The 12,497-nt window shown below is 33.1% G+C and overlaps 1 protein-coding gene across 3 annotated transcripts in view; it reads left to right on the forward strand.

Annotated features, from left to right (window-relative positions):
* The window catches only part of SCAF8 (SR-related CTD associated factor 8), a 107,992-nt gene that overhangs the window by 41,761 nt on the left and 53,734 nt on the right, over positions 1 to 12,497 (forward strand). For all 3 annotated transcript variants that reach the window (XM_067293590.1, XM_067293589.1, XM_067293588.1), the window contains exons 8-17: positions 1,202 to 1,281; positions 1,682 to 1,799; positions 4,580 to 4,711; positions 4,865 to 4,977; positions 5,466 to 5,659; positions 6,905 to 7,005; positions 8,551 to 8,664; positions 9,340 to 9,496; positions 10,704 to 10,834; positions 12,346 to 12,490. In XM_067293590.1, coding sequence (XP_067149691.1) covers positions 1,202 to 1,281; positions 1,682 to 1,799; positions 4,580 to 4,711; positions 4,865 to 4,977; positions 5,466 to 5,659; positions 6,905 to 7,005; positions 8,551 to 8,664; positions 9,340 to 9,496; positions 10,704 to 10,834; positions 12,346 to 12,490 — 1,285 coding nt within the window. The remainder of the gene's footprint in view (positions 1 to 1,201; positions 1,282 to 1,681; positions 1,800 to 4,579; positions 4,712 to 4,864; positions 4,978 to 5,465; positions 5,660 to 6,904; positions 7,006 to 8,550; positions 8,665 to 9,339; positions 9,497 to 10,703; positions 10,835 to 12,345; positions 12,491 to 12,497) is intronic.

Below are 12,497 nucleotides of genomic sequence, written 5' to 3' on the forward strand. Positions count from 1 at the left end.
CTTTCAGGAAGTCTCTGTTCAGATTCTCCTATTCCTACTTTTCATACTTTATGTATGTTAGATTATTTCATTGGGAAAATAGTTCTAAAAATTCTTGATTGATCAGAGTCTCTCAGTCAACTTATGCTTTGTTCTTCTTGCTGAACTCTTCTAATTGAGAATACATAGGGCACCCTGAAAAAGAAGAAAGGCTACTGAAACATAATGACTTATTATTTGAAAGGTTTTTGCCCTGATATTTCCAAATGACTGGCCTATGTTCTCCTCTCAGTTTTTCTTCTGTGAAACCAGTGTTCTGAGAACAAGTTATGGTAGTTTGTAGTATAGTGTTAACTCTGCTTTACAGAAAAATTCCAAGCTGTAACCGTATGTGGACATGTGGTTGGTACCACAGCTGTGTCAATGCACAGTTATTGAAAAAAACACAATTTCAGTGAGAAATAACATTTGTTGTATTTCTTCATCTTTGTTCTTTAGTTTTGCCTTTAAAAAAGTAGAATGCTAATGAAATGCTTCTGGGCTGTTCAAAAAGAAAAAAAAAGAGGCAAAACAAAATTTTTTGTTTGGTAGAAATACAACTTAGACGTCTTTACAGATAAAACAGGAAGCTTATCCAGCTTTTTTTCCGCCAGCAGCTCCCTTGCTTTTTATCCCTTTGGAGGCTTCTTCCTCTCACATAACTGTTTGCTTTGCTTCTTCCCAGGCTATGTGAGAGGTTGTTTATAAGAAGCAGTATATTTGAAGGAATGTACATTGTTTAAATGACATGTATGTGTAAAAGTACCGTAATTCTTTAGGAAATAATCGTGCTGTTGCTCTTCTCTTGATGTGAGCAGAGTGGTTTGCTAATTGCCAAAGGATTGAATAGTTTGGCTCTTTGTAGTAATTCCTTCTCATTAAAGGTATCTTTGCACATCTTTTCTAAGCCTTCCCCCAAACTAGCTGTTATTTACTATGGATAGGACACATGGTTTTACTTGGAACAGCAGCCAGAACTCAAGAGAGCCAGGGCCAAGACTGGGGATTTGATGCTTTGAAGTGTTTGGTAGTACTACCAGTATGATATTTAATTTTCAGCTCAGGTTCTTTGCCAAGCTTGCTTTTTTCAATTCAGAAAAAAAGCATCTTTCTTTTGAAAAAGTAAACAGAAAGACATGTTTTATACGGAATACTCACTAATGCTTATTTTGCTTTCTCCTAGAAGCTGATGGACAGGTTTGACTTTGGGGAAGAATCTGAACAAAATGAAGAACCTAAAAAGGAAACTCCTACTTCCCAACTGTAAGATCAAGCTATGTTTCTTAAGGAAAATGCTAAATTGAACATTAATATTAAATAGTAAGCAAAATGTTTCTTTCAGAGCATAAGTATACTAAAACAATAGGAAGAGAAAAGGCATTTCACTGAATTAGATGAGACTTGTATACTTTTTTTAAACTTTTGATATAAGTCTGTGTGCCAGAAGTTTTGATGACTTCATCTTAAAGTTTACACATGCTTTGCATTGTTAGTTATATTTAAAACTGTAATATGATAATGATGGCAACTAAAGATAGTATTAGATACATTGTCTTCATTATTTTATTTTTTTAGTTCAACTTGAAACTCAATTATGAAGGTTTGTTTACCAACTGTTTAAACCAAGAGAAAAACTGGGATTATTAAAATTATTTCATTTTAGGCCTTTAGTACCAGAATCTGTGAACAACTCACTTTTTCATCAACTAGCTGAACAACTACAGCAACAAAACTTAGAACATCTCAGACAACAGCTTCTGGAGCAACAGCAGCCTCAAAAGGTAAGAACTCCATCTTGTGGTTGTCATAATAATTATGTTCTCCACTAATAAAAATGCATACTTTGCTTCAGGACAAAAAAAATTGTCTTGTTTCTGCCGCTTCTCTTATAATGAGAGTGTTTGTCAGTAGCTGATCATCTGACAGAAACTTGCAAAGTAAGTGGAATAAGCAGAAGAAAGTGCATAAAGCAGAAAAAATCAGTACAACCAAATGTGTGGGGTGTACTTTCTGCTAATGTTTTGAAAGAGTACCCTTCAGCTGAGTTGCAGGCTGACTGTGCTTTTGTAGTTTAGCTCTTACATAAGAAAAAAGGTTTTTTTTTCCTGCTGTTGTGAAGTAGGAGATAAGCACTAAAGGGGATATGCTGCTATCTCTGAGGGGAGAGCAGTGTGCAAGCTGCTGCTACAGAACCAACAAGAGGACAGAATAGTAGATTGTGGCATACCTTAACTTTCCCCTTTCTAGCTTTAAGTCATGGCTGATAAGTATCTCATTCTGTTGAATAGTCTGAACTAACGAATATATTAAAGTCATGTATTTTCTGTGAAATTAATAGTTAAGAACTGATGGTAGAAGCAGCCTGAGTTTCCTTCTTAAATATGTGAGTTGTGTCCTCTTTACTGTACAATGAGGTAAACTGATTTATTCTTCTGAGGGTAGTCCTCTTTGTTTAGCTGCTCTTTTCCCCTCCTGATTCTAATTCCTGATCCCACTAGAAAATAAAATGTTTGTGCTGTCTTGATACTGGCCAAGTATAGTGTGGACTTTCTATAAAGCATTTGGATGCAATTTCACAGGATAATAAAATTGTTAGGCTGAAAGAAAATGTAAGGGACCACCAACTTAACAAACGCCCATTGAGGACTTTAATTTAACTTGTGCAAAGGTGTAGTCACTCAACTTTCACTCAAAAACGTCTTGTGGCTTTTGACTTTGAGTTTTTAATTGTTTGGAAAATTAGTAGTTTTATTTTTACTAAATAGATTTCATTTTCCTTTCTCTTGTAAGTGCAGTAACTGAGAAAGCTTGTACAGCGCAGCTACAAATTGAATAGTTTTTGATATAGGTGGATGATCTAGCAATTTCTGGCCTTAACCATATAAAAAATGTATAGGAATATAACTTTGCAGGGTGTATCTTTGATGTGAACTTTGATGTGACTTATTTAAAAGTAGGTATCTAATTTGAAAATAAAAATGCTGACTACCTACCTTTGTTGTAAAGTAATTTCCTTTGAAAAAAGTAGAATTACAGTTTAAATTAGATTTCATTTACAAAATTAAATTACAGTACATCTGTAGGTAGAGTGTTCATATGACTCACTCCTTATTATCTGTTCTTCTATTCCAAGTGTTCTTCCAGAATTTGTTTCCCTTTAGGTCCCCTTATCTTATTGTCTAGTCAATATGAAGGGCAAGTTTCATTTTTACCCTGATTGCAGCTAAAAGATATAAATTTCTGCCAGGACTCCTCAGTAATGACTGCAGCAAGTTATAAGGAAGGTTTTCTTTAGATCCATGTTTAAACATCAGTGACAAAGATTAAGGGAAAGAGGAGGAAAGAGGAAACACAAAATGAAATTGTTAAACATAAATAAGAGCAGAGGGAGAGGAGGAAGACGAAAGAGATGGAAGGAGCAACAAGGCATATAGGAACTGATATCAAGAAAGAGACAGTTGAAGAATCATTGAATATAAGGAAAATGAGGTGAGGCAAGTGGATGGTGTTAGAAGGCAAATACATTAAGCAAATTGTAGTAGGAAGAATTTTTAAAAAATTCTGCAAGCTGCCATTATAAGCTTTGTAAAAATATGAAGATAAAACCAGAAAAACTTTGTACTACCGGCCATTCTGCAAACTTTCTATCATTCATTCTCCTACCAGATAGAGTACTTAACACATTTTTGATTAAAGCAAAAATGTAATGAAAATTGCTGAAACATTTAAATGTAATATTGGATTATAGGTTTAAAACTACTTGTAAAAGTTGCCCAGCTTGCATTCCTGCATGTACCTTTGTATCTTCCAGATATATAAACTAAATCTGTGCTTTTAACCTAGTACTTGTAAACAGGGTATTATGTTTTTTTCCTTTTATTGCAAATTAATAACACCTTTAGTGTTTTACATTTTAAAATTACATACTTAGCTTTGGGGTTTTTTCAGAACTACCTGTTTTGTTAGATTGCTTATAATTGACACACTGACATAAATGACACAGCAGCCTCCTTTATCCTGTAGTAATTTATCGTCTTAAATCACACAATGTGTGAAATGTTGGAACTAAATGTAAATGTTTTAACTAGTTCAGTTGGTATGGTGAATATTTTCATTTTATTTATAACAAAATATAATTTATTAATGCATGTGCACAAATGAGCAATGGGTATCTTTGAGTGTTGCTGTGTATGTGCCTGCCATTGCTATTGTTTGTCCTGTCAGTTTTTATTTTCCAGCTAGCCAAGTAAAGCAACAAATAGTGTACTTTGCTTTTTGATTCATCAAATAAGTAGTAATATTTTGTATAGTCAGGAGTATTAAAGTCTTTCAAAAATATGTATTTTATGACAATACATAAAATGAAGTGGAGTGACATCTGGTTCAGCTTGTAGTTCTCAATAGATAATTGCCCAACAGTAATTGGAATTGGGAAAAGAGACACTTGATAAACTGTTTTTCAGAAATACTTGAACAATTATTTCATGTAAGCTTATATTTTGACATAATAAGCAGTCTGAATTATGGGACTTTTTATGATATATTATTATTTGTTATTCAGGCAAGCCCTGAGGAAAATCCAGAGGGAAATTTTGGCTCAGAGCATTCTGCAACACCTTCACAAGGGAGCAGTCAGCAGCAATTTTTAGAAGTGGAAACAAATGTAGATGATTCAATGGATATTCAACAACAGGTAAAACTATTTTAAATTTGGTTATGGAAGTATAAAGGAAAACACATAGTATTAAGACAATTTCAAAATTAGTAAAATAGGGCTATTTTTTCACATGCTTGTATATATTATATTTATTAAAAGTTACTGAGCATCTATTATGTCTGACCTCAGGACATGGATATAGATGAAGGACAAGATGTGGCTGAAGAGGAGATTTTTGAACAAGAAGAAAAGAAATCAGCTGTTCGTTCAAGATCAAGAACACGTTCAAGATCTCGTTCAAGGTTTCTTAATGCACTTGTATTAAGTAGATAAAGTTTTTCAGAAACCAAGTTGATGCTTGTGATTATCATTCTCAATTCTGTATTTTCCAAAACTGTCATGAGCAGTTTTGCCAATGAACAAAAAGTACACTAGGTGAAGACTTTTTGTATGACAGTTTGTTTTGCATACCTTTGGCCTACTTTAATTTTTAAGACCTGCTCAAATAAAAAAAACTAACTAAAGCTAACAATTGGACAGGTTCTCTATGCCAGAAAAACAGAAACTGTGGGACTCTTTGAATGTGTTTTGGTTTTTGTTTGTTTTGTTTAAAGCTCAGACTATATGTTCTGTTCCTCACAGTAATGGCAGTAGTTTAATTCCTGAAACAGTTTGAGTAAACATTAAGGAAATGTCCGTGTCATGCTTTAAGTCTGTAGTTAAGAGAAAACAGCGATTAGTAATTTTTTTTTTTTTCAAACTCAGCATACTAAAATTAAGTATTTTGTAGATCACCAAGAAAACGAAGGTCTAGATCACGATCTGGTTCTCGTAAGCGTAAACACAGAAAACGTTCACGCTCAAGATCAAGAGAAAGGAAGAGGAAGTCATCTCGGTCATACTCCAGTGAAAGAAGGGCTAAGGAAAGGGAAAAGGAACGTCAGAAAAAGGGATTACCTCCTATACGGTCAAAAACACTAAGTGGTAAGTAGCAGCTACTTACTGTTTTAATAATTTAGGTAATTATTAAAATAATTTAGGAAGTAGAATTTAGGGAATAATTAGGGGAAAAGGCTCTATCTTTTGATTGCAAAAAAAAATCTAGATTGAGTACTGTTATGAAATTTATTTAAGCAACCAAAATTTTGTTTATAAATTTTGTTTCTAATGCATTTTTTATAACTTACGCAAGTACAGCATTTCATCTTAGATGAAAGCAAGTATCATACTGTTCCACTGATGATTTTACTTCTGAACAAAGAGTAGCAATAACTGTGCCTCAATTACAATCTGCTTTCTCTTTAATGCTGGCTTTTATGGTATATTTAAAGATGATCAGAGCTTGATTTGAATGTTGGTATGCTGATAAGAATCAGGTTAAAGTGTACAGTACAAATGTTGGATAGTTTGCTGAATATGTGAAATGAGGCCAGTCATTAAACCTTAAACGTGGATATCTTCAACTAAGTGGTGGACCACAAGCAAGTTTTTCTTTCCAGGTTGTTGTTATATACTTTGAGAACTCATCTCATGAATTTTGTGGGGGAAAGAAGGGGACTTTAATAATTTATATGACAATTTAAAAGAATATCAGCAACAAACAATTGAATGGGCATCTTTAACATATTTGTTGCAGAACTCTACAGTACTTTTTTTATACAAACGGAAGATGCTAGAAAACATTGTGGTTAGCACAGTTGCAGCAAAAATGTTATGTATTCCCCAAAGTAAAGTAAAAGTACAGCTTCCATTTCTTCCAGGTGACAATGTAGTGCACAGTACTGCAGTTAAGTTCCTTTTATAGTACATTTTTGTTTCAAAATACATATTTAGCCCCTTAGAATTTAGTCTTACTTTGCTAAATCTGACTTTAGATCCTACAGACATGTTTTATGGAAGATTGAATAAAAATTATTGGTTTTTATAAGTATTACTTTTGCGGTTTACCATAGCTATAATAACCTGTAATTTTTTTTTTCCAATCTCTTTTAAAGCAACTGTTTTGATTAACAAGAAGAAAAAGGCAAATAGTTCTATTAAATATCTGTATGGTGTCTTTTAACCATTTTGTTAATTCACTTTATCTCTGTATAATGAGTAATAGCATTACAATTCCTACTTTTGATCAGTGATTTCTCTGTTATTGTAGAGCCTTTTAAATCCATGCTATAAAGTATGTTATAAGCAACAATTTGGTGTTTTAATTAATATGAATGTTTCTCTTCACAGTTTGCAGTACTACTCTTTGGGTAGGTCAAGTAGACAAGAAGGCTACACAGCAGGATTTAACCAATTTGTTTGAAGAATTTGGACAAATAGAATCTATTAATGTAAGTGAGTGTGGTGTTATCCATTTTCAAGGAATACAGACTAGCAACTTAAACAGGCTTATGCTTCAGAGTTCCTTTTAACAGCCTAAATTTGTATTTAGGAGGGTAACATGTCACTGTTTAGAAACTATAGCTATGATATTTGCTTGTGGGTTTCCATGTACTGGCTTTTGAAATAGTAAAGGTATTGCATTTCATAGTGAAATGGCTCTTCCCAAGTACTAACTATAGGATCTGGTAATTAACCAAATTTTTTAAATCGGTTCTTAACAAATACAAGGTTGTATCTTTTCTCTCTTTGTGATGTCGCACTGGGGCAGGTATCATTTTGCTTGGGCTAATGGACATAGACTGACTTGCGTCCACATTATTTTGGTTACATCCCATACAGAGGGGTGCTTAAGTGGAGTCAATGTGGATAAAACATTTAGAAAAAACAGAGGAATTGTACTAAAAACAAGTATTCATTTGAAAATGTGACGATAAAAAAAAAGCGTAGGTTAGTAAGAGACGTATTTCTCATGATTATTGAGTCTTTTAGAGTCATACTTCAATGTTGACTATAGTTTGAGAGAAGAGTCTTTTTCTCCTAAAATAACATATATACATGAGAGAAATCTGGATTTTTCCAACTCCAGCACTTTTACAGTGCTTCTCATGCAATTTCATTCATTTCAGATTTTTTCATTATTTTTCCTATCACATTAGTATACTCAGATATATGACTGGTCAAGAATAGTTTTTATGGCATTGCAGAATGTTTTACAAAGTTGTGCAAGTAAAAAAAAAACATAGCTTGACATTAAAGCCTCATTTTGATTTGCAAGGATTAGCAATTAAGAAAGATATCTTAAAGTTGAACAAATTTCAAAGGAAAGTAATCTAGCAACAAGTGCATGTCCCAGCACTTATCACATTTCAGAGGCAAACCATGCTATAAATATCTTATCCTAAGCATTCCACAAAACTTTAGTTAACTAAGATAACATTGCTGTGTAATCTTATAACAACCATATTAAAATCAGTCATCTTAAATATTTTTGTTGTTCAGTATGTTACCATATAACATTATATGCATATATGTAACATTATATGCCACATCGTACTTTTCTTTCCTAAATTAAACATTAAAGCTAGTAGGAATCAAGCTTCAAGGATGAGGTCTCTGCCCCTCAAAAACACCCAGATACTTTTAATCACTAGTATTGTGCCTCTGTGCAAGGTTGTTGCTCAGCTTACAGTAAATTTGGAGCTTGAGAAGAGGTAGGAACCTCTGCTTTTCTGAAGTTGCTATAGCTCACAGTTCTTGCCTGCTGAATGCTATTCAAATCTTTTGTGCCATCTTTAGCGCTCTCTCTTCAACCTGCTTCTTCATCTTGAAAATGTTATAATTGGATTACTCTGCCAACATCACTCTCAAGTTTTGCTAATGCTCAAAATTACTAGTAGTAGTAGTAGTAGTAGTAGTAGTAAATATTAGCATTCATTTACTGTTGATCTGTCACTGGTTTTCCTACTTTTTAAGACCGTTGCTTTTTTTCATAGATGATTCCCCCAAGAGGTTGTGCTTATGTCTGCATGGTTCATAGACAAGATGCATATCGTGCTCTTCAGAAACTTAGTTCTGGGTCCTATAAAATTGGATCTAAAATTATTAAGGTAAGTTGATTTTAATCTGGGAATGCTGTTCTATTTCAAATACAATACTTTTAGTATGTTGATTCATCACTTGAAAGCTTTTTGTTCAGATGCACAAAATGGAAAAGGAGAATGGAGCAATAAGAGGTAAATTGTTTTCTTTTCTCTCCCTGTAAAATGCAGGTTTTGAAAGGCAATATGGAAGAAGGGCAAATTAAATAATAACTTGATGCTTAGGAAGTACTTGGAAAATAGGTTATATATATGCTAATGCTTAGACTACAAGACTGTAAACAGCCTAAGTTCTGTACCTGACCATATGGATCACTTAATATTACATTTGGGAGTATTCTTGTAGAGTTAAGTAGTTTAAACGCTGAGCAGATCTGTAGTTTTTCTACTTCCTTTGATGCTTTAGGGTGAGTCCTTGAAATACCATGCTTTTAATTTCTGTATATGTCTGTTAGTATTAATGTAGAACAAATTTAAACTTTTTGATGTAATTAATCTTCCACATGCCTTTCGTTGCAGAGGCCAAGTAAACTTTCTACAAATTATTTTAAAATTAAAAACTTGTTAAAACTTAAACAAGTAGACATTCAAGATTGATCTTAAGTGGCAGAAATATGAAGGAAATTATCTTAAATGTTCTGTTTATTGGTTTAACCAGATTATCTGGTTGGGTTTTGTTTTCAGATTGCCTGGGCTTTAAATAAAGGTGTGAAAACAGAGTACAAGCAGTTCTGGGATGTGGATCTGGGAGTTTCGTATATCCCTTGGGAGAAGGTAAAATTGGATGATTTGGATGGCTTTGCTGAAGGTGGTATGATTGACCAGGAGACAGTCGATACTGGTATGGACACTGATGATGATTCTAATAATTACAAAATTTGTTTATTTCCTGATAATTGACACTCCTCAGAAAGTTTAGTATTTTAGATAATACATACTCTTTTCAATTTACATTAATCATACTATCTACATGTTTACTATACAAACGGCACTGATACCTTGAAATCTAGATTGTCTTTGTAGTTGAGTAACTAACTGATCGTCATAACAGTGTATCAGTTGTCAGGAGAATGAATTTAAGCAAGACAATAAGGATTAGCATTTTTAAAAGGAGTTCTGAATTTTCTGTGTATTGGTTTCCAAACACGTAAAATATTGATTTGTGTAAAATTTAGGATCTGGTTGTGACTGTGAAAAATCTTATATTCAGGTGTAAGATTTAAGTTGGAGTTGGCACTTGTCCAGATAGGTGTCGGTTGGCTGGACCTTTAGGTGTTTTTTCCAAAGAGACAAGAAGTAGATAATGTCAGATCTTTTCCTGAAACTCAGCTCGATTGAGAGGGGTTTGTTAGGTTTGTGAAAAAATTCACAAGTATTTTCTTGAAATGGTTCTAACTCATAAATACACCAAATGACTGGACTCTTGACAGAACTGAACGGTGGATTAATCCAGTTTTATACTAGAGACAATAATTTTTCAGGTCAAAATGTACCCATTCATTAAGTAAAAATTGTATATAAATGCCAGAAAAATTGAAATGTGAAACATTACTGAAATACATTCAACAAGTTATATTATACTTCAAATGCAAAACTTTTTTCCTTCTGTTGATGGAAGTGAATTCGAGGAAGAGGAGAAAGGAAGAAATTTGGTGGGTGTTTCGTTTTAAGTGAGGATCCTCTCTCATTATAAGCTAGCCAGCTGATAACATAGATATGTTGTCAACAGTAGTATGTAGAAAACTGGAACATATACTGTGTTACCAATTACAGAATGATTGTTGAAAAAACTTGACATGAATTTAAAAATTCAATTTGTATACAGGCATAATTAAACAGTATATTGCAGGTAATTAGTTTTTTATAATATTTGAAGAAAAAATAAATATAATTTCACTTGCTGTTTTAATAGTAATTTTGGAGATCATTTGTAATGACTCTAGATAGCAGTTTAAAATTTGCTATTTAAGATATAAGAGGACTTTTTAGTTTGTGAACCAAAATAACACCTTAATTATCTTTTTATATAAAAATATACCTTTTTTAAGAATGGGAAACAGCCAGAAGCTCAGAAGCTGCTAAAGAAAATGTTCAAACTACGCAGAGTACTGCAGTTGATAAGAGCACAGTTATTACAACGCAGACAGAAGCTTACACACAACCAGTCACTATGCTTCAGGTTTGTATTAAAGTTTGGGTTTACAAAACTTCCACAGATGTGGAGGGGGAAGTTTTTATTCAATACAGATAAACTACTGAGTTAGATGTGTACTTATCTCTGAAATACTTTAGGGAAGATTCAGTTTCATGATTTAGCAGAGTCCTTAATCTCATGCTTTAGCACAAAGTATCCCAAACTTGAGTAGGCTCTCAAATATGCTGAATGCTGAAGGCAGAATGAATGTTAAAAGTACTGGAACCTTAATTTTTTAAAGAGAAATTAGTGAGCAAACCACCAAAGCATCTTTCTGTAAACTAAGCAACTCAATATTATTTTCTACTTGTGCATATTATCTATTTGCATTTCCCCATATATATCAACTTTGAATAAAAGTTTGAATTACTTTCGCAATAATTTTGGGCAGAATTTCGTAGGGAGAGCCTCATCTTTAAAAGAGCTGATTATTCAAAGGAGTATGTTGTTGAAATCTGATATATGGAGTAATTCATGAGAGTCTCTCTGCTGCATTTTCTTCTGTCTGGTAAAAGAGAACTTTTATTAACTTCTAATCAGTAATAAAGTATTGTGAAAGGCTGGAGGAATGTAGTATTTGGTATTTTTCCTCAAGTATACCACACTATACATGTTTATCAAATATTTATTCAGATGCTTTTTGTCAAACTCTTTAAATCCTTTTTATTATGACAAAATGAAAAGGAGTTGCTGAATGTAAAACTTCTTTGTATTTGTATTTTAATACATGCATCTTTCTTGATATTTATAATTATTTCCAATACTTGAGCTGTCATTAAAATTAGTTTGAAAGTTAATGTTTTTGCATGTCCTTCGTGGAAGTTTGAGCTTTTTTCTTCTCACAAAAATTGTCTTTGGTCTTTTTATTTCAGCTGTCTCCTGGCATACACTGTGATCAGTATATACTTAAATATATATATTTAACCTTTTATTTTGCTGCTTATTACTCTTAACATTCTGCATTGAATCAAAAGGCATAACTCAAGCAGAAGTTTGAGAAATAAGAGATCATTTTCAGGGTTTCATCAGGATTATTGGCCTGAAACTATATGTTAAGCTCTCAAGTTTCCAGTACTGTTCTAAAATATGTGAATTTTTCTAATGAAAATGGAATCACTATTTTTTAAGTGCTCTCAAACTGCCATTTTATCTACATTTTTCTTCCTTTTCTCTCCCTCTTCCTATTTGTATTCCTCTGTCTCCCACAGGTAAATTTTTATTCTTGAATAAATATAGTATTTAACCATGTTTTTTCAATTCTTTTTAGAATAAAGAAAAGGTAACATAGGATTCTTCAGGGTTCTTGTTTATCCATAGTGTAGGTACTATTCCAGAATGCCATCTCATACTTCTAAGTGTTCAGAATATATGCAAAGCCTTTGGTACATTTACTGCTAACAAAAATTGCAGTTCAGTCAGTTTATCCCTCTTTCAGTGTCATTGAATACTCTAAGTATTGAAGTTGCTTGTTTGTTTGTTTGTTTCCATCAAAAAAGATTCCGGTAGCTCCAGCTGTGCCTGCTGTTAGCTTAGTTCCACCTGCGTTTCCTGTCACAATGTCTGTCCCTCCTCCTGGTTATAGCGCAATTCCTCCTCCACCCTTCTTGAGAGCAAGTTTCAACCCTTCACAGCCACCTCCAGGTAGGTT

The sequence above is a fragment of the Apteryx mantelli genome, chromosome 3, assembly GCF_036417845.1.
Source record: "Apteryx mantelli isolate bAptMan1 chromosome 3, bAptMan1.hap1, whole genome shotgun sequence".
Classification (NCBI taxonomy): Eukaryota; Metazoa; Chordata; class Aves; order Apterygiformes; family Apterygidae; genus Apteryx; species Apteryx mantelli.